Source organism: Pyricularia oryzae, chromosome 4 (genome assembly GCF_000002495.2).
Source record: "Pyricularia oryzae 70-15 chromosome 4, whole genome shotgun sequence".
In the NCBI taxonomy this organism is placed as follows: Eukaryota; Fungi; Ascomycota; class Sordariomycetes; order Magnaporthales; family Pyriculariaceae; genus Pyricularia; species Pyricularia oryzae.
The window spans coordinates 5,335,976-5,355,656 of record NC_017851.1 but is presented as its reverse complement, the minus strand read 5'-3'; the positions used below and the strand labels follow the sequence as shown (position 1 = coordinate 5,355,656).

The window sequence follows — 19,681 nt, the reverse complement described above, 5'->3', positions numbered from 1 at the left end:
TGTAACGCAACACCGTGCCGACCTACCTGCCTACTTGCCTCTTTCTGATTCTTCAGACGTTTTTGCTGAGCTCTTGCCCTTCTATTGACGTTCCTCGTATCAGAAACAGGGAGAACGGTAAATGCGGCCGGGAGGCAGTCGAGATGCCTGACAACTCCGTTGTTCAAGCGGACAAAGTTCTTAATGGCATGACTCAACTGAGAAGCAGCCAAGCCTGCTTCGGTTCGTGCTGTGGTGGCACCGGCATCAGCAGGATCAATGGTAGAAGCTTTCTTGAGGAGGCAATCCAGAAAATATCGTAGTTTGGCTCATAAAAGGGTACATATGCCCTTCCACTTGCCAATACCATCCTCATCTGAAGCTTGCGTGAAGGCTTCATCTTCTCCCCCATACGTTTCAGGGCGCCGCTGCCCCGGTCCGCAGTGTAGTCCTTGTCGCCGGCTAAATGATCCGGGAGCTGATGGACCTCATCGTCATGATCGTGCGACTTTGAAGGATCGCAGTGAGTAAGAAACTCAACTAACAGGGCATGCGGGTTGGCGGTTGGTTCATCGTTCGGATCCTTTTGCGTCTGGTGTACTTTTAGCTGGTCGCGAGCACTGGAAACGATGGACTCGACGAGGCGCTGTTGACGGTGTCCAGAAGTCCATGTGAGCTCGAGCTCCGTTGTAAATGCGGCCAGGGGCATTATCTCGTGTCATCAATTCTAAAACCTTCTCCAAGGTGTATGTATATGTGGGAAGTACTCTGGTATATCAAGATCGTTTTGGCCACTGGAGAATAGCCCTCCGTACCACTGAATTAACCAGACAGATTTTGCACACGCGATGCCTTGGATCATGCGTCTGTTCCATTTAGACGGCATCTTTTCTGCGCTGAACCAAGTCGTGCTGTCTCTGCTGCGAGGGAGTTTGACTGCGAAAGCCCCCCTCTGCCTGTGCAACAATGTGATGGATATTTCTCCATTGTTGGGCTGGCCACTCCTCGACTCGGCGAAAAAAGACAAACCTCATACATTGCGAGATGGCCGAGTCCTTGAGAGAACCTTGCCCAGGACTTGCTCCCGGCCCTATGGAAGCCTTGGTAAAATTGTGAAGGGATGCGGTAGTACTAAACCAGATCAATGCTTTCCGGACTAGCAGTGGCATAGCTGGCTATTCTGAAAGCTCCTGAGCGTTGAGTGCTGCGTAGAATGAGCGCCGAACCGCGGTAAATTTCCTAATACTTTGTCCCTTGCGTGCAGCGAGCAGATCCTCGATAATGCCTTTTATGGTAGAATACAAAATACAAATAGGTAAGTAGGTAAGTAGGTAAGTAGGTAAGTAGGTAAGTAGGTAGGTGGGAAGATTGCCGTCAAGGGTAAAGGCTGATCGGCCAGACAGTCCTGGCCTAGCCAAGAAGCTTGACTGTTCATATTGGTACCTGAAAATGCTCACTAGATGTGCTGTTGTGTTTTGTCGAGGTCCAATGCCAGGTCGCCGACGCCGAGGAGGAGCTTCGGGTACATGAGCAGAGTCGACATATGCTCATCGGTAACCCCGGCACGCTCATACTCAGGCTTGATGAAGACAATGAGCGCGCCGAGGGCCGTGACGAGGCTAGCCATGTCTTCTTGTCATGATCTACGTGGTACTATGCATCGGGGAACCACGTTCCTGGGGGCAAGTGGAGTGTGGAGACGATGATCGGATGCGACGGCAAGGACGGTTTGCTTGTGAGGGTGGAGCCAAAGCAGAGGGACGAAAGTTTGCGGATCTGGGGCTTCCGGTTAGGGAAATAAACGGGTATAAAACAATTGAAAGTGGCATGTGGCAAAAGGGGAACGGGTTTGGAGCGAGTTGAAGTGTTTGTTGGTCCACTGCCTTGCGCCAGTTTGACAGATTCAGAGGGTATGCTGGACCCATGTTACTTGAACGATTCCATCCGAACAACCTTCTTTTTGCGGCCAGAGCAGTTGGGATTTACCAAGAACAATTGTACTAGATCTAGACTATGATCTAATAGAACTAGTCTAGATCTGGACCATCCAATCATTCTCTAAACGTGGTATCAGCTTCCCAGGCATCGCGTCTTTAGAAGCCAACGTCGAGGGATGGAATTGTAGATCTTTTCGCGATTCGACTGGCTTTACTTGTAGGAACCTGATCATTGATCTACCATTCTGGAATAAAGGCAATCTCGAGTCTATTTTGCTTGTGCCGCAACGCTTAGCGACTCGGATATTCCTGTCGCGTTAAAAATCTGTCAGCAGTGCGGCGGCAGTCAATATGGCGTGAACCGTAAAGTAAACCTTAGTTTATATCCGTCCCTTCTTTTGGGCCCTGAACTTTACAGAACTTTATCCAGCCAAGTTCGGAGTCTGCCGCCAAACTGATAATGTGCCCTGGATATCGTGTTTGAGGGTCCTTTATTCCCGACGAATGTCATGCGCAAATGAAAAAGAGCGTCGATACTATTGTCCAATATTGGAGACACTAGAGAGACTAGCTAGTGCAACTGTGAGTTGCACGACTCAGAAAATTGATGGAATGGCCCATAATACAAGTGCGTAACTCATCAGGCTTGATCACTTGTTCCGTTCAGATGGGACAAGGAGCATGGCGGTACGTCTCTAGGGACGTTACCCGGATATGAGACCTGAAAGATGGAACCTGGGCCATTGTGGAACCTTGGACATGGACCCTGGATATGTGAATTGAGAAATGGAATCTGGGCCGAAAACCTGCATTTGAAACGTGGATTTGGAGCTTAAGCATGGAACTGTATATCGAACTGTATACCAAACCTGAAAAAGATCTGTGTGATGAATTACCTTTGTCTTTGTACGACTCCGCCCCCGGATCAACGTCATTGGAAGGGCATACCTGGATGTAGAGTAGATCTGTACATCACGGCTCTCGGCGCATTTGAATAGGCGACGATCCCCTCTGGCATCAACCGGATCTACGGTGTGGGTTCGAATAGAAAAGCAGAAACCATATACTCGACTTGTCGGACGGTTGCAACCAATATGCAGACACTGCACCTGGGGCAGGTTCCAATAGTAATCCGTCTACTAGATAGTACTGCCAAAATCACCTCGTTATCCATGACACCAATCAGGATATCGACCATGATCAGCACCAACAAGAAAACACTTTGCTACTGCATTACTCTCACATTTGTGTCTAGCCTTCGGTCGATAGGCATTGGGGGATGGGACAATGCACGTCGACTCAGAAGTTGAGCCATGATATGGTCGACTACTAGCCCGAAGCTCACCAAAAAGCTGACCAAGCATACTCACCAACCCAGACATTCACCATATCAGCCTACATCTTTGGCTTCTTTATCGCACCCCTGTCGACCGTCTACGGCAAGGTCAGACTCTACCGGCTGTGCGCGGTGTTGTGGGCGTTATTCTCCGCCCTCGCCGCCGCCGCACCCAACATCTGGTCACTCGTAGCCCTGCGCTTCCTCGCCGGCTGCGCGGGCGGCACACCCATGGTCCTGGGCTCGTCCACCGTCGCCGACCTCTTCTACAATGAGGTCCGCAGCCGCGCGCTGTCGTTTCATCGCCGTCGGCAACGTCTCGGCGCCCTATTGGGCCCCGCAGCAGGCGGGAGGATCGCGCAGTCGGTACCGGGGTGGAGAGGCTGCTTCGTTCTGCTTGCCTGCGTCGGAGGTCGTCAGTGCGTTGCTCACATTTGCAGGCCTGCGCAAGAGTGCACTGCACATGACACCGCAACGGCTGTCGGCGCCGAAAAAAATGCTGTCGTGTTGCTGAGGGATGCATCGGTGCGGCCTCTTAACAATCCTCCTCCATCAATCCGTGGCCCGGCATAGTCATTCCATCGTCGTTCTTCTACAGCCTGCAGGTGTGGCTGTACGTCAACGTGCCTGCGAGATACGAGGAGGTCTACAGCTTCTCCGCGGCAGAAGCCGGATCCGTATTCATACTTATGGGGGGGGGGGGGGTCGGGACCCTGGTCGGTCTGCTGGCCTGCTGGACGCTGTCGGGCCGCATCATCGCCACCTGCGCCGCCAGGTCGGTGGAGGCGAGAAAAGAGCCGGGCACCTTCTGCCGCTGACTGTTGCCGGTGGGGCGATTGTCTCCCTTTCCATGGTACTCTACAATTTTGGGGCTGAAAAAGACACATGGTGGGTGATTCCGGCTTGCGGGAGCGCGTTGATGGGCATGGGTTTGTTTGCCATATCCATGTCTTCGGCGCTCTTTCTCGTTGGACCTGTCGACCTAACACGCCGTATCGACTTCAACCGCCATGAGGGGTGGTCCGTTTTGGCATGGTTCGCTTTCGGCCACTAATGTCCCGCCTTCAGTCATCCCTGAGTTTCACGGTTGTGCACTCTGGGGTCATTGTTTTCGCGTGTTTGGCGACATGATTTGGGTACTGGTTGTTTAGGAATGGACAGCGATCGCAAAATAATAAAAAATAAAAATGATCTAGAAGAATTTGCTTACGCGTCAAGATTGATGGCACTAGATAAAGTTAGAAGAATGTTACAAGGGGACCGTTTTTTGTCTCTCGGTTATGTCGGCGCCTGCTATTTTTTGCCATGTTCCACGGGGTTACGAAAAACACACAGAAAAAAAAAAAGTATCTGGACGATCTCCGTGGACCATTCTATCACACACTCCACTAACACGAGTTGACAGCGAGTCGGTCAATGCGATTTGATGAATAACCGTTTCGTATCTGCACAAATCCAGCTGAACCCTGCCAATCAACCCCTGACTCGTCCAGAGATGGACGATAATGTGGGTTAAAATTAGGATACGTCATGCCTGGATGTGTCTTTGTTGATCCACTAAATACGGAGTACTCTGATATAAAGTTGACGTGCATCGGCGCTGCCGGTACAAGGGCATCGCGTTCTCCTTTACCTTCATCGCCAAGACTTTATCCAACAGTCAAGTCACGCCCACGATCGTTAATTGTGCTTTATTTTCTCCAACTACCCGTCACTCGCTCTACGAATAGATCTTTAATTTTGCTTTTTTTTTCAGAACCAACACATACCAACAACTAATCTTCAAAATGGTTTCCTCTCTGGCCATCCTCGCGCTCGCCTCGAGCGCCCTTGCCCTCAAGGTCACCTCGCCCGACTCCAACACCAACTGGAGCTCTGGTGAGAAGCACACCATCAAGTGGGAGACCGTCTCCAGCGACCAGCCCACCTTCAACATCTACCTTTCCAACAAGGTCACCTACCCGCCCACCGACGTCCTGCTCGCCTCCGACGTCAAGGCCAGCGACGGCTCTTTCGAGGTCGACAGCGGCAAGCTCCCCGCCGGCAACGACTTTACCATCAACCTGACCAACGGCACCAAGACCGAGCAGATCTACGCTCAGTCGGTAAGTTGACAAATCCAAGCCCCCCCCCCCCCCCCCAGGCCTGAATTTTTGTTACATTTACTAACCTGCGATTTGCTTCTGTCGTGTAGAACCAGTTCAACGTCACCGGGGGTTCGTCTTCTTCCTCCTCCTCATCCTCATCCTCCACCACCAAGACTGCATCTGGTTCGTCGACTGCCGTGTCGAGCACTGGTGCTGACTCTTCTGCCACAGCTTCGCCCACCGCCAGCGGCAGCGGCAGCACCACCAAGCCTACATCGGCGGGTGCTTCCGGCGCCAGCTCGACTGCTTCGGGCACCGGCTCGGCCGCCAGCGCCACCTCTACCAAGGCTTCCAACTCTGCCAACGGAAAGATGGTTGCCAGCTGGATCGGCGCCGCCGCTCTCGCTGTCCTGGCTTTGTAAGCGGTTGAACAGTGCGGGTGAGAGGATGGAGGGGGAGTTGTAGGGATGGTCTATTCTATGTGTTTTCGGACTACAACCATTATCGCCACCGGGCGCAGGTCATATTATCCAACTGTTCCTCAAGTCAATTGGCGGTTTTTGGAGTAAATATATAGAATAGGTTAACCTGGAAAGCTTTTCTTCGATTTTTGTGCATTGCTAGGGATGATGTGCTCAAATGCGACCGACTGTAGAGAACTTGTGAAGAGTTGGGCAAGGATTGAAAAACAAGATTTGTCTTGGGATCACTTGGCGAACAGACAACTTTTCTACTGTAGATCCGCAGTCACTTTGGACCCACTCAGTAAAAATGCAGACCAGGACGTTCAATCTACGTACATAATACCTAGGCAAGGTAGGTAAGGTATGTACGTATATGTCCTTGTCCATAATTGAATACTTAGTGCGGACACCAGTCGACTGCTGAGCTAGAAAAGTTCTCTACTCGCTAAGGCGTCCCTCTTTCTTTCCTTCGTTATTAGTGCACCACTTAACTGCTAATCAGCCGCAGTCCTGCAGACTGCAGGCAGGCACGGAGTTGATCTTGGCGTTGTAGCTTGTTTGGCTAGCCCTATTTGGAGGGATTCAAGTTTCCAAATTAGCGGGTCCAACCCACTCACTCCACCATCGGATGGAATGCCACAACCCAAGCAGGGGAGGATCATCGGACCCAAGTCGGCTGGCTTGTTGAGAACTTGAGATAAACTTCACCCGAGTTAATTGTACCTTGCATTGGGCAGCTTTGTTTAATTTGTCAATCGTCAGGCATACAGCAGTTTCCTTGAGGGCGAGCGGCCTTTCGTCTTAACCATCTTTCTTGGGCAGCATTCCGCTATGAAATCGTCAGCGTCGCACCGCCCAAAATGCCCCTCCCGCATCTCCCCACCGAAATCCTCGAGCAAATCCTCACCCACGCCGTCATCGTGCGCGGCCTCAAGCGTGCCTTGCGTCTACGCCTGGTGAGCCGCATCTGGTCCGTCGACATCCTCAACGTCATCTTCGTCGCCGGCCTGCCCGACAACACCTACTGGCTGGGCCGTCTGGACAGACCCGACGGATCCGCCCAGCTTTTCTGGCAGCGCTACCTCGCCTGGCGCATCGACCACGCCGTCCGCGGCGAAGTGGAGCCCCTGGGACCCTTGACCGGCGGGCCGAGGCCAGAGCGAGCATGCGACTGGGGTTTGCGCCACCTTCGGCGCCCGCCGGCCACCAGGCGTCTGCGCATGATGAGGCGCGTCGCGGAGCGCATCGTCGAGTTGCGGATGCGGTTGCGGGCCGCCGACGGCGCCGTTGCTTCTGCACTTGGCGGCGAGGATGAGCTGCATGACGTCATCTTTCGGCTTTCCAGATTGCCGCTCATGGACATATCTTCGTTCAATACGCATTTCCGTGACACCTTTTTTGCCGAGTTTACTGTTGACGAGGGAGACCGGGAGAGGCTGGAGAGGGACGAGGAGGCCACCAGGGGGTTTCGCGAAACTGTGCTGAGCGCTGCTGCTTACCTGGACGAGCTCGAAATTGTCCAGGTGCTTGTGCGTGACAGTCTGAACGACAACAAACCACTGTCCTCGCGGTGAGTTCTGTTGGCATTGATTTGCCTTTTTTTTTGGTCTTTTGGGGAGAAAGATGCCTAAGCTAACCCCATTGTGTGTTTACAGCCGCCCAAGCTGCCCCTTCTTTGCCCCTCTCGACGCGGCAGCTTTTGGAGGAAGTTGCCGATGCGTCATATTTCTTACCTCACTGCCACAGGAACCGGGCAGAAGCATGTACAAGCTACGTAGCAGAGCCATCCAGTGCGCAGGAAGCTGCGTGTTTCCACAGGGCGCACGTGATGTTATGGAGTTTGGTCTCAGCACTGAACAACTTCACCAAGGCCCGGCACCAACCGGCCCTTGGGACGCTGGTAGCGATCCCACAAGTGGCTGGATGCGAATTCTGGTGCACGACTGCATGCGTCGGACGACCGATGTTCAAGTATATAGGAGATGCTACGAGATAGTAGGTCACTCCCTCCTACCTAGTCAAGAGCCCATTGCGGGCCTTACAAAAGAGGCCTGGTTGCTACGCAAGTGGTTCCCGTCTCAGCTGGACATTGCTGCCAGGCGTGGGTGTGTCGAAATTATGGAGTTTCTATTCGACAGATATGCGATCGAGGCCCTGCCCGCCATAGCGTTGAGCAATGACAAACTCGCCAATGACGAGGCGAAAGAGTTTGAGCACCCTGAGAATAGAAATATCCCTGAAGCGCTGCCTATGGATAGGAATGGGGACGAATGTGACCCGGTCAACATGCTCTCAAAGTTTCGCAGCCCGCTTTCCGTGGCCGCCTTGGACGGTAATCACGCCTCTGTCAACTTTCTGCTATCTCACGGCGTCTCCAAACCCGATCGGGTATTGGTAGCGGCAGCAAGTAGTGGCTCAAAAAAGCTGGTTGAAACCATAGTCGACTTTTTCGCCAAGCAAGACGACAAGCAACAAGACCTGGAGACTATTCACGGCGAGGAGACGGTTCAAGATGCACTAGCCTTGGCAGTGTTCCGAGAGGATGATGCCATGGTCCGTCTACTGTACGACCTAGGAGCGAGGTTCGACCGCACCACCTGGGAGACTTTGCGCAAGGAAACAAAAAGACTGAGCCTGGAAAGCATGGATCAACTGCTTCAAGATCTAGGACAACCTTCCAAGGGTGAAGATGCATGGGCTCGACATTGCTCAAACGGCGAGCAAGTGGTTCGCAAGGCAATTATCTCATTCTCTCTGCGCCTAGTAGACTGAATGTAACATGGATTGCCCTTGCCCACATGCTGTTGGCACTCCAACAAATCTGCGGGGATTCCAGGGAAGTTTGAGGGGTACGGGGGATAATCCGTCGACGGGGTAGCCCGACTCTTTCCCCAACACGTTCCCCGAACCGAGCCATCAGCCGTCTAGTCAAAGGCAGCGCCAATGGATGTTCGGTCTCTACGTCACCATGCGTAGATACCTCATCAGTATAACTATTGCAGCCCAAGTTGGCTGGTGAGCTAACAAGGACTTTATGTCTTGCCCACAAGGTCGACCGACCATGTCACACTCTACTGCGTTCTGGGCTGAGTTCCATGGGGTCTTTTGACTGTATTTCTGTACACACTGACGACAATCAATGCATGAACAACTTGCATTCTATATCTCATTCGGATGCCATCAGTTGTACTTGACATGTTTGAACTCGAACCCGGGGTCACAAATGCCAGTCTCGGCAAAATAAACCCCTCAATGCGCTATGAGTCGCCTCGATATCTCAGGTTCCGCTTTTGTCAGGTTGTTTACCTCGCCAGGGTCCTTTTCCATGCTGTAAAGTTCCCGTGTGTCAGCTGTGCAACGAAACGAGGAATTCTGCCTCGGTATTTCTCCGAGTATGTTGGCATATGGAGCGACACGGTAGTATTCCGGATGCGGGGGTTGACAACAGGAAAAGTCCCAGCGGCGTGTTCGGAAGATATTCTGTCACTCCCATCCCCGCACTCGGAGCGACCTCAAAGTTTCCAAGAGAACGGAGAAAAAGCATATGACAAGCACTCTCATTCTACTATTTCGATCGCCTACAGAGCGGTCAGTGACCAAGAGAAATGCCGTCATAGGGTAGTATGCATCTTTTGAACCGGGCCCCGTCAGCCCCGTTTCTTCTCCGCATTCTCCTCCGCGGTCAACAGCAGGCTCCTTCGGCATGTTTTCGCAGTTTTGGCGGGATGTGGAGGGCATGGCATGTTATATTGTGCCCACTTGGGCTCACAGCTCTCATATAACATCACCACACATGCTTGAAGCGAGGAATCAGTGATCTCCAAGGACTCTATGGGCTGACGTCGTGAGGCCCAAGCTGATCTGAAACCCAATCATGAAGAGCGTGATCCTTCTTTCCAGCTGGCTGTTTGCTGTCTCGGCGCAGCAGATCTACCTGCCCGCCGATGGACCTGTCCGGCGGCCTGACAAATGCTCATCGGACGCCTACTACGCCACCGCGAGCCCGGTCTATTCGTTCACGCAGTTCTCCTTTACGCAGACTGAGACTGTGCGCACGGCCACGGCTGTCACTCCCGGTCCTACCAAGACCTACGCTCCACCTTACCAGTCGCTAAGTCACCTCGTTCCGGATCTGTCGACGACGACTTGGGGTAACTGGTACCCAAACGCCACTGCAACGCCGACGGATACTGCCGATCCGTATGGACAGGCAGCTTGGTCGGCTCTGTGGGAGCGCGCGTCCCTGGTCAACTTTACCAGCCGGGGAATGTACTCGACTACCGTCTCCCCGACTCCGGTACCCACGAGCGAGCTTGTGCTCCCACCTCCGAGGTACTTTCAGCCGCAGGACTGCTACTACTTTCCCGAGGACTTTGAGTTTGGGGTCGCCGGCTCGGCTGCTCAGATCGAGGGCGCCATAGCCGACGAGGGCCGCGCGCCTGCCATCCTGGACCTGGCCGCCGCCAACCCGAATCGTCCGGGGCTGCCAAACTACGTGACGAACGAGAACTACTACCTGTATAAGCAGGACATTGTGCGCCTGGCTGCCATGGGAGTCAAGCACTACTCCTTCTCAATCCCCTGGACGAGGATCCTACCGTTCGCGCTCGAGGGCACGCCCATCAACAAGCAAGGGCTAGACCACTATGATGATCTCATCAATTTTGTCATATCCAAGGGCATGGAACCTCATGTTACCCTTATCCACTTTGACACGCCCTTGCAGTTCTACGAGGACCCTCACAACCCCGGCCCGTCGCGGCTCGGATACAGCAACGGAGCCTACAGCAACGAGAGTTTCCAGGATGCCTTTGTGCACTACGGCAAGGTTCTCATGACGCATTTTTCCGACCGCGTGCCCGTGTGGTTCACCTACAACGAGCCGCTGCTGTGGAGCGACAACGCCAAGGCCATCGACACCGTAGTCAAATCCCACGCCCGTCTATACCACTTTTACCACGACGAGATCAAAGGCAGCGGAAGGGTGTCTATCAAGTTCAACGACAACTTTGGCGTGCCGCGCGACCCCAGCAAACCCGAGGACGTAGTGGCGGCCAACCACTTCAACGACTTTCAGCTCGCCACCTTTGCAAACCCCATCTTCCTCGGCAAGGACTACCCAGAGGCCTTCAAGATGACCTTTCCAGACTACGTGCGGCTGAGCGAGGCGGACCTCGAGTACGTCAACGGCACGGCGGACTTTTTCGGCATCGACCCGTACACCGCAACGGTGATCGCGGCGCCGCCCCAAGGCATCGCGGCCTGCGCGGCCAACCAGTCCGACCCGCTGTTCCCCTACTGCGTGGAGCAGAGCAGCACGACGACGGCCGGCTGGGACATTGGGTACCGGTCGCAGTCGTACGTGTACATGACGCCCAAGTACCTGCGGACGTACCTCAACTACCTCTGGAACTCGTTCCGGCACCCGATCGTCATCACCGAGTTTGGGTTCCCGGTGGCGAGCGAGGGATCGGCGACGCCCGCCGCGCAGCGGTTTGACGAGCCCCGGAGCGACTACTACGTCGGCTTCCTGACCGAGGCGCTCAGGGCCATCTGGGAGGACGGCGTGCACGTGGCTGGGGCGTTTGCGTGGAGCTTTGCCGACAACTGGGAGTTTGGCGACTACGAGCAGCAATTCGGGCTGCAGACCGTCAACCGGACCACCATGGAGCGGCGGTACAAGAAGAGCTTTTTTGACCTGGTGGACTTTGTGGCAGCGAGGACGCAAAGGTAGATGAGATTCACGTACAAGTCAGTCGCACTGACTTTGATCATATATATAACAGCTAGCTGGCAGCTATTTGACGATCTGCTCGAGTCAAACAAACGAGTTTGACGCGTGGAATAACATTTTTGTTATTTTTCTTCTTTTTTTTTTATCGCCTCCCTCAACTATCCGTTTAGCAAAACTCTGTGGTCCCCTTTTTTCACTAGCACTTGGTCCTGGTATATTGACAGATCTTTGCAAGTCCCACTCCCTCTGCGCAAAGTTAGTAAATGCGATGTTTTTTTTTTTTTTTTTTTTTTTCATTTTGGGGATGGGGCCGAGATCCTTACGGGATGGGCAATTCATCTTCAAATGTAAGTTGGGATCACACCCGCAATCAGAGTCGCTGTTGCAAGCTCCTAAGTATTCGGAGCAGGGTGGTCAGCACCAAGTTTTTCGTTTTCCAATGCTCTGCCATGAGTTACTCGGGTGAGGATCGGAAGAGAAGAGGAGCATTACCCCCTGCAGAACCTGGCGCGGCCACGCCTCTGGACGCCAAGGAGGAAAACGGCAGACCAGCACCTGGCGCCGCCATGCCGATGGACGCCAAAGCGGAAAATGACAGAATGGTAAGGAGGCGCATGGTGTTTTTTGTTCGAAAAGGTAAAAAAAATGTACAGTTATGTTTTGAAACGTGTAAAATGGGGATTTATGTATTCTGTCGATGGGAAGAGGGAGTGGTGATGAGATTCAATCTGCTTGGACAAGTCGCAACCTTGGGTCCTCAATTTATACACCTTTCTGTCATCCCGACGGATAGTTGTCCATGAGCTTGATTGCTTCAGCTTCTGACTCGATGCAGAAATCCTATAGACCAGAACAGGAAGGGCTAGAACTAATCTAATCATCTGGTAGCAACGCAAAGGTGTGCAGTCCCGATTGGGTTTCTGCTAGCGGCTTGGTGGGTTTACAGATGCAAATAGAAAAGGGTATATATCCCGTGCTTTCCGAGTCTTGATTCGCCCGCAAAGCAACTAACGAAATGCGAATACCCGAATCCATGGGCCCGGAAACATGGTTACACGAGGTGCACGAATCGCAAGGTTTTGTCGGTATGCCAATATCAAAGCCAAAGATTCGTGCTCCATGTGCTATATGAGTCGTAGCCTATGTCAAAAAAGGTCAGTTGACGATACGACTACCTACCTAGCTGCCTTGGGTATCTAGCCCGAACCGGAAGCTTACATTACCTAGGTGTGCGTGCCACGCACCTACCTTTTGTAATTCAAGCACTGTAGAAAGGTAATTTCTGGAGCTTGATGAATTGATTACTGGGAGTTTGCAAGTCGGATTATCGTTTTTGGCTTCAGGCCATCAATAGAACTACAATGGAAGTGAGGACGTATAGATAATCAGTCATTATGGTTTCAAATACTGCAAACCTAGGAAATGGCTTAGACTAGAACCTAGACTAGTATGTTCAAGCCCCGTTTATTAGACAAAATGTCACCCATATTATTCATTACAAATTACAAATCACAAGCTTGGCCCGCTCCCAAGATAAACACCACACTGCCAGCCTCTCACACACCCTCGTGGTGGGAGCTGCCATAACCACACCGCCAGCAAGGCAACGGCAAGACGCGACACATACACTGCCGATAGGGGGTGTACGTGTCTGGCCGCGCCCGCCTTTCCAGCTCGCGCCTGTGAGCGAACCGGTCCTCCCGAAACTGCTCCACCAACGTATCCCGAATCAACGGCAGTGTCGGAGTGGAGTCGCCAGCGCCGCCAGGACCCCGAGACGATACCTCCCGTCGGCGAACCAGCTGGTTCAGCACCTCCAAGACCTCGTCGGTGAGGATATCGGCGATGGCTATGTCGACCGGGAAGAACGACACAAACTCGCTCACCGCCTGCTCCAGCGTCTGGGGAGCCGCGGCTGGGTCGGCAGCGTACCTGTGAGCCCGCGCCAGGACGAAGAGCCGGACGGGGAGGAGGTCGGGTGATGGCGTCGGGGCCGGGGCAGGGGTTGGCGCAGGGACTTGGACTGGGACTGGGACTGGCACTGGCGCCTCTACGCCTTGTGTTGGTGCAAAGAGTGGCACCGGTGGTCGTGCTGGTCTTCCTCTTGTCGACCCTCTTGCCACTCTTCCTCGTGTTGGCCTTCCTCTCCCTGGTCCTGGCTGGCTGCCTGTGGCTGCAGTCGCTGCCCTCCTTCCTCCTCGTCCTGCCTGCGCCGCCCTTGATCCCCTTGGCCGCCCCCGAGCCGCTCGACCTCGAACCGATGACCCCGGATGTGGTCCCAAGGGCAGCATTGTCGGCGCTAATGGTAATGCTGGCGGCGCCAACACCAGCGATGTGCTCCCAGGTGGTGGTGGGGTTTGCCCTGGGTTTCTCTGTTCCTGTCCCTGGGCCAGATGCGGCATGCGACTTTCTTGGCCTTGGGACTCTTCTGGCTTTTCACCTTGTCGATCCATTGTTGGACAAGCAAGTCGGAATATGAATGACAGATAGAAGCTGTGGAAATAAAAACTTGAAAAGATGGGCAAAGGTTGGTGTTTGAAAAGAGTGCTGGTTGGGGGGGACATGGTGGGCAATTTATAGTAATTCTTTTTCTTCATCAGCAGCAAATGTGAGCTCTACAGATGCACAAGACTCACGTCTGCTAATGCACTACCTGCTCTATCACCGGGACGACGAAGGCAGTATCGCCCGAATATATAGATGCAAAATCAAAAAGCGGCAGCAGTAACCCAAACCTTGTCCGTCAATCTTGCCACAAGCTCGTTTATTCCCCTTCAGGCTTCAGAATGCCTTTGACCAGCCACTTGATTTGCAGTCGCTATGGAAATGATAAATCTTAACTTTCCAAACACATGCAAGTCGACAGAAATCAAGTAAATGGGGAGGCTGTAATCCTGATCCTCTTGCTTATATCAATCCTTGGGATATTGCTACTAGCTATAGAGTGAGTCACTTGGGATATTGCTACTCACCATATCGTACATCCCCCGAGCTTTGATTTTTGAGCCTCTTCATATAGATAAAATCCTGCCGGTCCTTGAATGTACCGAGCCCCTCGTTCACCAAATTTAGAATTACCAAGATGCAACTATTTGAATTCGCGCAAAACGTTTTCGTCAGGAGAATGACACGTGCCCGATATCATCAAGAAAAAGAAACAAGTCCGTTAGAGAATGTGGCTGACTTGGCATGCGGGAGTAAATTAGACTTTTTGGGAAGCGCACAAGATTCCATATGCACAAGTTACAACCACGCTCCCATTTACCTATGCCAACAATATCTATATCTTAGCTCCCAATCCCATCAGCTGACCACAACCATGTTTATCCCTCTTCGCACCACTGCCCAAATTTAGCAAACCAGTTTTTCGTTTTGGTTCCCAATGCATTCCTCTGTTTTTTTTTTTCCCTCAAAATGTCAGCATAATCTCATCTTTGTGGTTTCCCCGAATAAAGAAGGAACATACCCAGATCTACCAAGGTCCTCACTTTCTTGCCGGCTTTAGTGCAAAAGACTTCCTTTGAAGATTGGCCCAACCCATCTCCAGTGAAACTGCACCCGGATAATCTGTGGGTTGACATTTGTCAGTCTCGATTCAATCCGTCGAACCACTTTTGCTTTCCACAAAAATTGTTATCGGCCTACTAACCCTCCCTTTCCACATTCGACAGTTCCGTCATCCTTGACAGTCAAACACTGGTTTAAATCGAGCGTGGTAGTGGGACCCCCGCAGTCCGCTCTAAGCGTCGTGCCCTTGGCTACAATGTTGCCGCAGGTCAAGTCAAAGTCTGCAGCCGCGTTGATGCTCCCAACTAGGGCGAGGACGAGTGCCTTTGACATGTGCATGTTGGATAGATTACGCGTAGATCTGATCGTTGTCGGGGGGAAGAAAAACGATATAACTAGAGAAAGACTCGATGTGGGATATATGCAAATGCTGGACCCAGCCAGTTGGGGTAATTCGTCAAGTAGGTATGCTGATAAGTACCTAGGTGTTTGGAAAGCCGAGAGGATGCTGACAAGAAAACAAAGGAGCGAATACTCTGAATAGTGCCCGGGAAAGCAATGCGATATTGACAAGAGCATCTCTTGCCTTTAAATACCCTTTGGCCTGTTTCCAAATTTAGTTTCTGTTACGAATGGTTTGATCGCTCATGAAGCTTTTGGTGGAGAACTATGAAAAGACCAGGCGTGAATACTATAATAGTATACGACGTCGAGGCTCTCCATAACAGTGAAACGCACAGTTTGACAGCTTCCTTTTCGAGTAGGAACGTGCCTAATTCCGATGCCCTGGTATCCTTGCAATTGGCAACAAGTGTCCTCAGGAGCGCCTTTTTATTAGAGATTTACCCTGAATCCCCTTGACCCCGGTTGCTCCTCCCCAGTTCCGGACAGTTTATCATTCCGAACAAGCCGTTTCTTGATGAAAATCCTCCAATTCATTGCATTTAGTAGACCCCGATCCCACCCCTTGCCCTCTTGGTGCTCACTCTGGCCCTCTTCACCTCTCCAATCCCGCTCGCTGCAGCAACCTTGTGGAACAGCCTGGCTGAACTACTTGATACTTGCGCTGATTTCGAGCAACGCTTCCTTATCCGCTTGAATCAGGTCTGCCAAATGCCCGAATCGCCTCTTCATGATCGACTCCCATCTCAAACTGCTGCCAAGACTCAAAAGAACTGCCACGCATGTCCCAACATGCCACACATGGCACCCGCAAACATGCAAAAACGTGGCCATTTCCGAATGAATCGCTCGCAACCACTCCATCCTCACCCACACGCGCGTGATCACCGATCTGCTCCACAAGGCTGAACGGCTTAGGCCCACGGGCGATCTGGCGGACCCAGTACTTATTGCCCCGAGTCGGAGGCGATTCGCCGACGGAGACGAGACGAGCACCTCGATCTGAGCAGCGATCAAGTCGGTCTGAGCGACCTTGGCGCCTTTTTCCAACGCCATGGTCGACGGAAACATCGCTCTGGCCAAAGTCTAGTGCGGATGCGTCGGGTGCGTTGACAACTGTTACGGTTCTGAAAACGTTTGAGACGCCAAGAACGATTGGGGGACGCGTCTGGCATGACGGATGTGCGGTGGTTGAGCTCTGTGATTGATGTGCACTCAGCCGCAGGTAGTGATCCGTTGCTCTTCTTTGGTAGCATGTCGGTGCCATGGCGGTCTAGCATCACCTTGTTGCCCAGTCCTAGTTGACGGTACATGTTCTCACGAATTCCCAGTGTACACCCGGAAAAGATCTTCGCAGTTATCTACTCCAAATGCAAGACGGTCCATGGCGATTGTCCAGAGCATGGCCAGCATGTTCGTGCCGCCTATACTAATGTCCAAGGATTCGGCATCCCTAACCATCAGGGGAATGCCGGTTGATTGTGAAGAGGATTGTCAATAGGCACTAAAGAGCCATCATGCATTCAGTGCAGGGTAGGGGAGCAGGTAGATCAGCATATAGTGATGTAGAATTGTATGTATAATACCTTCGAATCCTCACAATGCGCCGACTTCTCACCAAAAGCGCGCATACTACTTCTGTCCCTCCATCGAATTTGCTCAATTTGCTAGGTGAATGGGCGCTTTACGTAAGGCAGGTAGACAATTTACGGCGTAGTTGGATTTCATGGCCCCTCATAAGAGCAGCGTGGGACTGGTGACTCTTTGAACTGGGTCCTTGTGCCAAGCCATGGTGAATCGCTTCTTGGTGAGGGAGGGTCAAAGCAATGAGGCTGATAAGGGGAAATTGAGAAAGGGAGAGGAGAGAGAGAAATGCGACAAGAAGAAAGAAAAAGTCGGAAAGATGAGCCGGTCAAGCAAGCAACAGGTTTAGTGCCTTTCAAATTTCAATTTACGTGATGACCCCAGGTTTCATGATTGACAAAATACGACTTCGCTTAGTGGACGAGTGTTTGTTTCAATGGAAATGGCCAGTCAGCGAGCGCTTCAAACCCCGGCGCCTGTACTTCTTCTGGGTCCCGTTTCGTGGAACCTCCCCCCTGCATTTGGGATCAGCGCTTACAGCCCAGTCGAATCACGGCCGCACCTGCCATATCTGGTCTGGTCGTTGGTCGGAATAGTTGCGTAATCCAAGAAGGAAGGCGCCAAAGAAGGAAAAGGGAAAAGTGATAAACTTTGGCGCATTCTCAGTTCGCTCCAGCTTTTGTACCTCGTAGCTCAACTTTTGATGTTTCGCTTTTTTTTTTCTCGTGACCCCAAAACCTCTACTCTGTCGGTCAGTGTACAAGGACATAATAATATATTCGATACTTCCATTCCGTCACTTTTAGTTTTCTACAGCCGCCGGCCGTGCAATTCGAAGGGTTCTCGAGACTGCCGTCCCGTTTCTTCCGGAGCTTCACCACCATAACTTTTCCTTTGCCGTCCCTTGGATACGCGTGACCATCACAGAACGCCGGTCGACCACGGGGCCGAAAATTAGAACTTGCGATCCATAAAAAGTCGCGTAGGAGAGGAATCGACAAACAAAGAGTCCTGCTTGTTCCCCAGAAATGCGTACTTGAAAGAGAATCAAGCGCCCTTCTTCAATCCATTCGTTCATCTTTTGCTTCTTCCGGCAGGCCCACAATCTTCCATCTTAAACGTTGCATCCTACCTTGACGGTTATAGGATAGAAGACCATAATATCAACCAAATCACAATGCAGCTCCTCAAAGGTCTCGCTGTGCTGGGTGTCACGGCGCTTGTCACAGCCGCCCCTCTGCATCCCAGGACATCAAACGTCACCAGCTCGGAACCCGTGTTTGTCAACCTGGACCCCAAAATCCCCTCAGCAGGTACATCTCCAGCTCCAGGGACGACACCTCAGCAAGGTCCAGCGAATGAGCCTCATTTCCTGAAGCCATCACCATCACCGCAACAGGCATCACAACAAGCATCGGCACCAGAACCGGCAGCGGCAGCACCCAAGCCGAGTGCAACCCTACCGGTGATACTCATCCCACCCCCAGCCGACGCCCCTCCAGGAACAGGACCCTCCATCTTCACCCCAACGCCTGACAGGCCATCCCCGTCACCATCTCCTCCACCGCCACTCTCAAACGGCGGTCGCGGTGATCTAAACCCTGACCTGGTCCCTTCGTTTGGCGTAATACCCAACACGAACCGCGACGCGCAGCAGCCAGGTTCGTGCGACGGCTTCACGGGCGCCGAGATCGTCTTGATACCCTGCTCGTGCCCTCCAGACCGCGACCTCTTCCTCTCGCGCCTGCGTGACGCAATCGCAGCAGGCAGCTTCGTCGACGAGCCGGTATCGTTCAGCAACGATGCCGCAGACGACTCACCCGCCACCAACCGCGTCCGCGCCGACGCCATGCTCGTCGTCCTGCAGAGCATCAGTGGCGTCAGGGGCGTCGGATGTCCGGCCGCCTCGGCGCCAAACTTTCTCGAGATGCAGAGATCGGGCGTCAGGATCAATGGGACTTTTATCGCGGGTGGACCTGCGTGAGGTGGCATGTGTAACGAAGAGACGGTGAGATGTTGGAAGGCTGGGTGGCTGTATGGAGTAATGGTCGATTTTCTTCTTTTATACCTTTCTTTTTCTTCTTTTTGTCTCCGACACCAGGGCAAACTTGTAAAACTTTTTGGTTGCTGCACCATAACAGCGGGGGGTTTGGGGTTTCACGATATATCAAAATGTATTCTCTTCGAAAAGGTGTCTGGTCCGGATACTATTGTATAAGACAATATGTCAGTTGTACATTAATTCATCAAATTCAACTTGGAAACATCGTGTGCTGCGACTGTGAGAAAAGCGAGTGGCGTAAGGGAACACGGAAAGGATCGGAGAAGCAAGCTGTCAGAACTGGAGTAATGGACTATATGTGAAGAGTTTGCTATATACCTGCTCGTGGCCTGCAGAAGCCATCCAGCCATTAGCATAGTTGCTTCTCTATTTGTCTTTCAAAACGCTCAATCCGAGTAGACCACCCCAAAACAAAACATGATAGAAAAACTGACCCAGGCGACATTTCTATGCCTTGCCCCGTCATGCAACATGGAATCCAAGTAATGCAGGAGTATATACAAGTGTTTATGAAAAAAAAGGGGGGTTGAAAAAAGACAAGTCTCGGTGAGGGTCAAATCGTCATTGCGCTCCCCCCCATAACTCGTAC

The 19,681-nt window shown here is 52.4% G+C and overlaps 9 protein-coding genes across 9 annotated transcripts; 5 read left to right on the top strand and 4 right to left on the bottom strand.

Annotated features, from left to right (window-relative positions):
• Nucleotides 1-1,110: 1,110 nt before the first annotated feature.
• On the bottom strand, nt 1,111-1,651 carry MGG_17275 (uncharacterized protein; the record flags this gene model as incomplete). The annotated part of the gene is made up of 2 exons (XM_003717568.1): nt 1,437-1,651; nt 1,111-1,135 (listed from the first exon to the last, which is right to left on the bottom strand). Exons 1-2 carry the CDS (start codon nt 1,604-1,606, stop codon nt 1,111-1,113), a joined length of 195 nt encoding a protein of 64 aa, XP_003717616.1. The 5' UTR covers nt 1,607-1,651.
• Nucleotides 1,652-3,010: 1,359 nt separating this feature from the next.
• Nucleotides 3,011-4,070, top strand: MGG_09735 (uncharacterized protein; the record flags this gene model as incomplete). The annotated part of the gene is made up of 3 exons (XM_003717567.1): nt 3,011-3,043; nt 3,295-3,671; nt 3,851-4,070. 3 exons carry the CDS (start codon nt 3,011-3,013, stop codon nt 4,068-4,070), a joined length of 630 nt encoding a protein of 209 aa, XP_003717615.1.
• A 703-nt stretch (nt 4,071-4,773) lies between these two features.
• MGG_09736 (uncharacterized protein) lies at nt 4,774-5,946 on the top strand. The gene is made up of 2 exons (XM_003717566.1): nt 4,774-5,357; nt 5,447-5,946. Exons 1-2 carry the CDS (start codon nt 5,040-5,042, stop codon nt 5,759-5,761), a joined length of 633 nt encoding a protein of 210 aa, XP_003717614.1. The 5' UTR covers nt 4,774-5,039; the 3' UTR covers nt 5,762-5,946.
• A 717-nt stretch (nt 5,947-6,663) lies between these two features.
• MGG_09737 (uncharacterized protein) lies at nt 6,664-8,575 on the top strand (the record flags this gene model as incomplete). The annotated part of the gene is made up of 2 exons (XM_003717565.1): nt 6,664-7,373; nt 7,459-8,575. The coding sequence occupies 2 exons, from the start codon at nt 6,664-6,666 to the stop codon at nt 8,573-8,575; spliced, it is 1,827 nt and encodes a 608-aa protein (XP_003717613.1).
• Nucleotides 8,576-9,677: 1,102 nt separating this feature from the next.
• MGG_09738 (beta-glucosidase A) lies at nt 9,678-11,537 on the top strand (the record flags this gene model as incomplete). Its single annotated transcript, XM_003717564.1, has 1 exon — nt 9,678-11,537. One exon carries the CDS (start codon nt 9,678-9,680, stop codon nt 11,535-11,537), a length of 1,860 nt encoding a protein of 619 aa, XP_003717612.1.
• Nucleotides 11,538-13,093: 1,556 nt separating this feature from the next.
• MGG_09739 (uncharacterized protein) lies at nt 13,094-13,990 on the bottom strand (the record flags this gene model as incomplete). Its single annotated transcript, XM_003717563.1, has 1 exon — nt 13,094-13,990. One exon carries the CDS (start codon nt 13,988-13,990, stop codon nt 13,094-13,096), a length of 897 nt encoding a protein of 298 aa, XP_003717611.1.
• An 850-nt stretch (nt 13,991-14,840) lies between these two features.
• On the bottom strand, nt 14,841-15,383 carry MGG_09740 (uncharacterized protein; the record flags this gene model as incomplete). Its single annotated transcript, XM_003717562.1, has 3 exons — nt 14,841-14,878; nt 15,004-15,104; nt 15,187-15,383. The coding sequence occupies 3 exons, from the start codon at nt 15,381-15,383 to the stop codon at nt 14,841-14,843; spliced, it is 336 nt and encodes a 111-aa protein (XP_003717610.1).
• A 748-nt stretch (nt 15,384-16,131) lies between these two features.
• MGG_09741 (uncharacterized protein) lies at nt 16,132-16,776 on the bottom strand (the record flags this gene model as incomplete). The annotated part of the gene is made up of 1 exon (XM_003717561.1): nt 16,132-16,776. The coding sequence occupies exon 1, from the start codon at nt 16,711-16,713 to the stop codon at nt 16,132-16,134; it is 582 nt and encodes a 193-aa protein (XP_003717609.1). The 5' UTR covers nt 16,714-16,776.
• Nucleotides 16,777-17,874: 1,098 nt separating this feature from the next.
• MGG_09742 (uncharacterized protein) lies at nt 17,875-19,304 on the top strand. The gene has a single exon (XM_003717560.1). The coding sequence runs from the start codon at nt 18,208-18,210 to the stop codon at nt 19,012-19,014; it is 807 nt and encodes a 268-aa protein (XP_003717608.1). The 5' UTR covers nt 17,875-18,207; the 3' UTR covers nt 19,015-19,304.
• Nucleotides 19,305-19,681: the final 377 nt, after the last annotated feature.

Excerpts from the sequence above, each read along its gene's own strand:
- MGG_09736 (XM_003717566.1), top strand. The coding sequence starts at position 5,040 with ATGGTTTCCTCTCTGGCCATCCTCGCGCTCGCCTCGAGCGCCCTTGCC. Across the intron at positions 5,358-5,446 it reads AGCAGATCTACGCTCAGTCG|AACCAGTTCAACGTCACCGG; the intron begins GTAAGTTGACAA and ends TCTGTCGTGTAG.
- MGG_09742 (XM_003717560.1), top strand. The coding sequence starts at position 18,208 with ATGCAGCTCCTCAAAGGTCTCGCTGTGCTGGGTGTCACGGCGCTTGTC.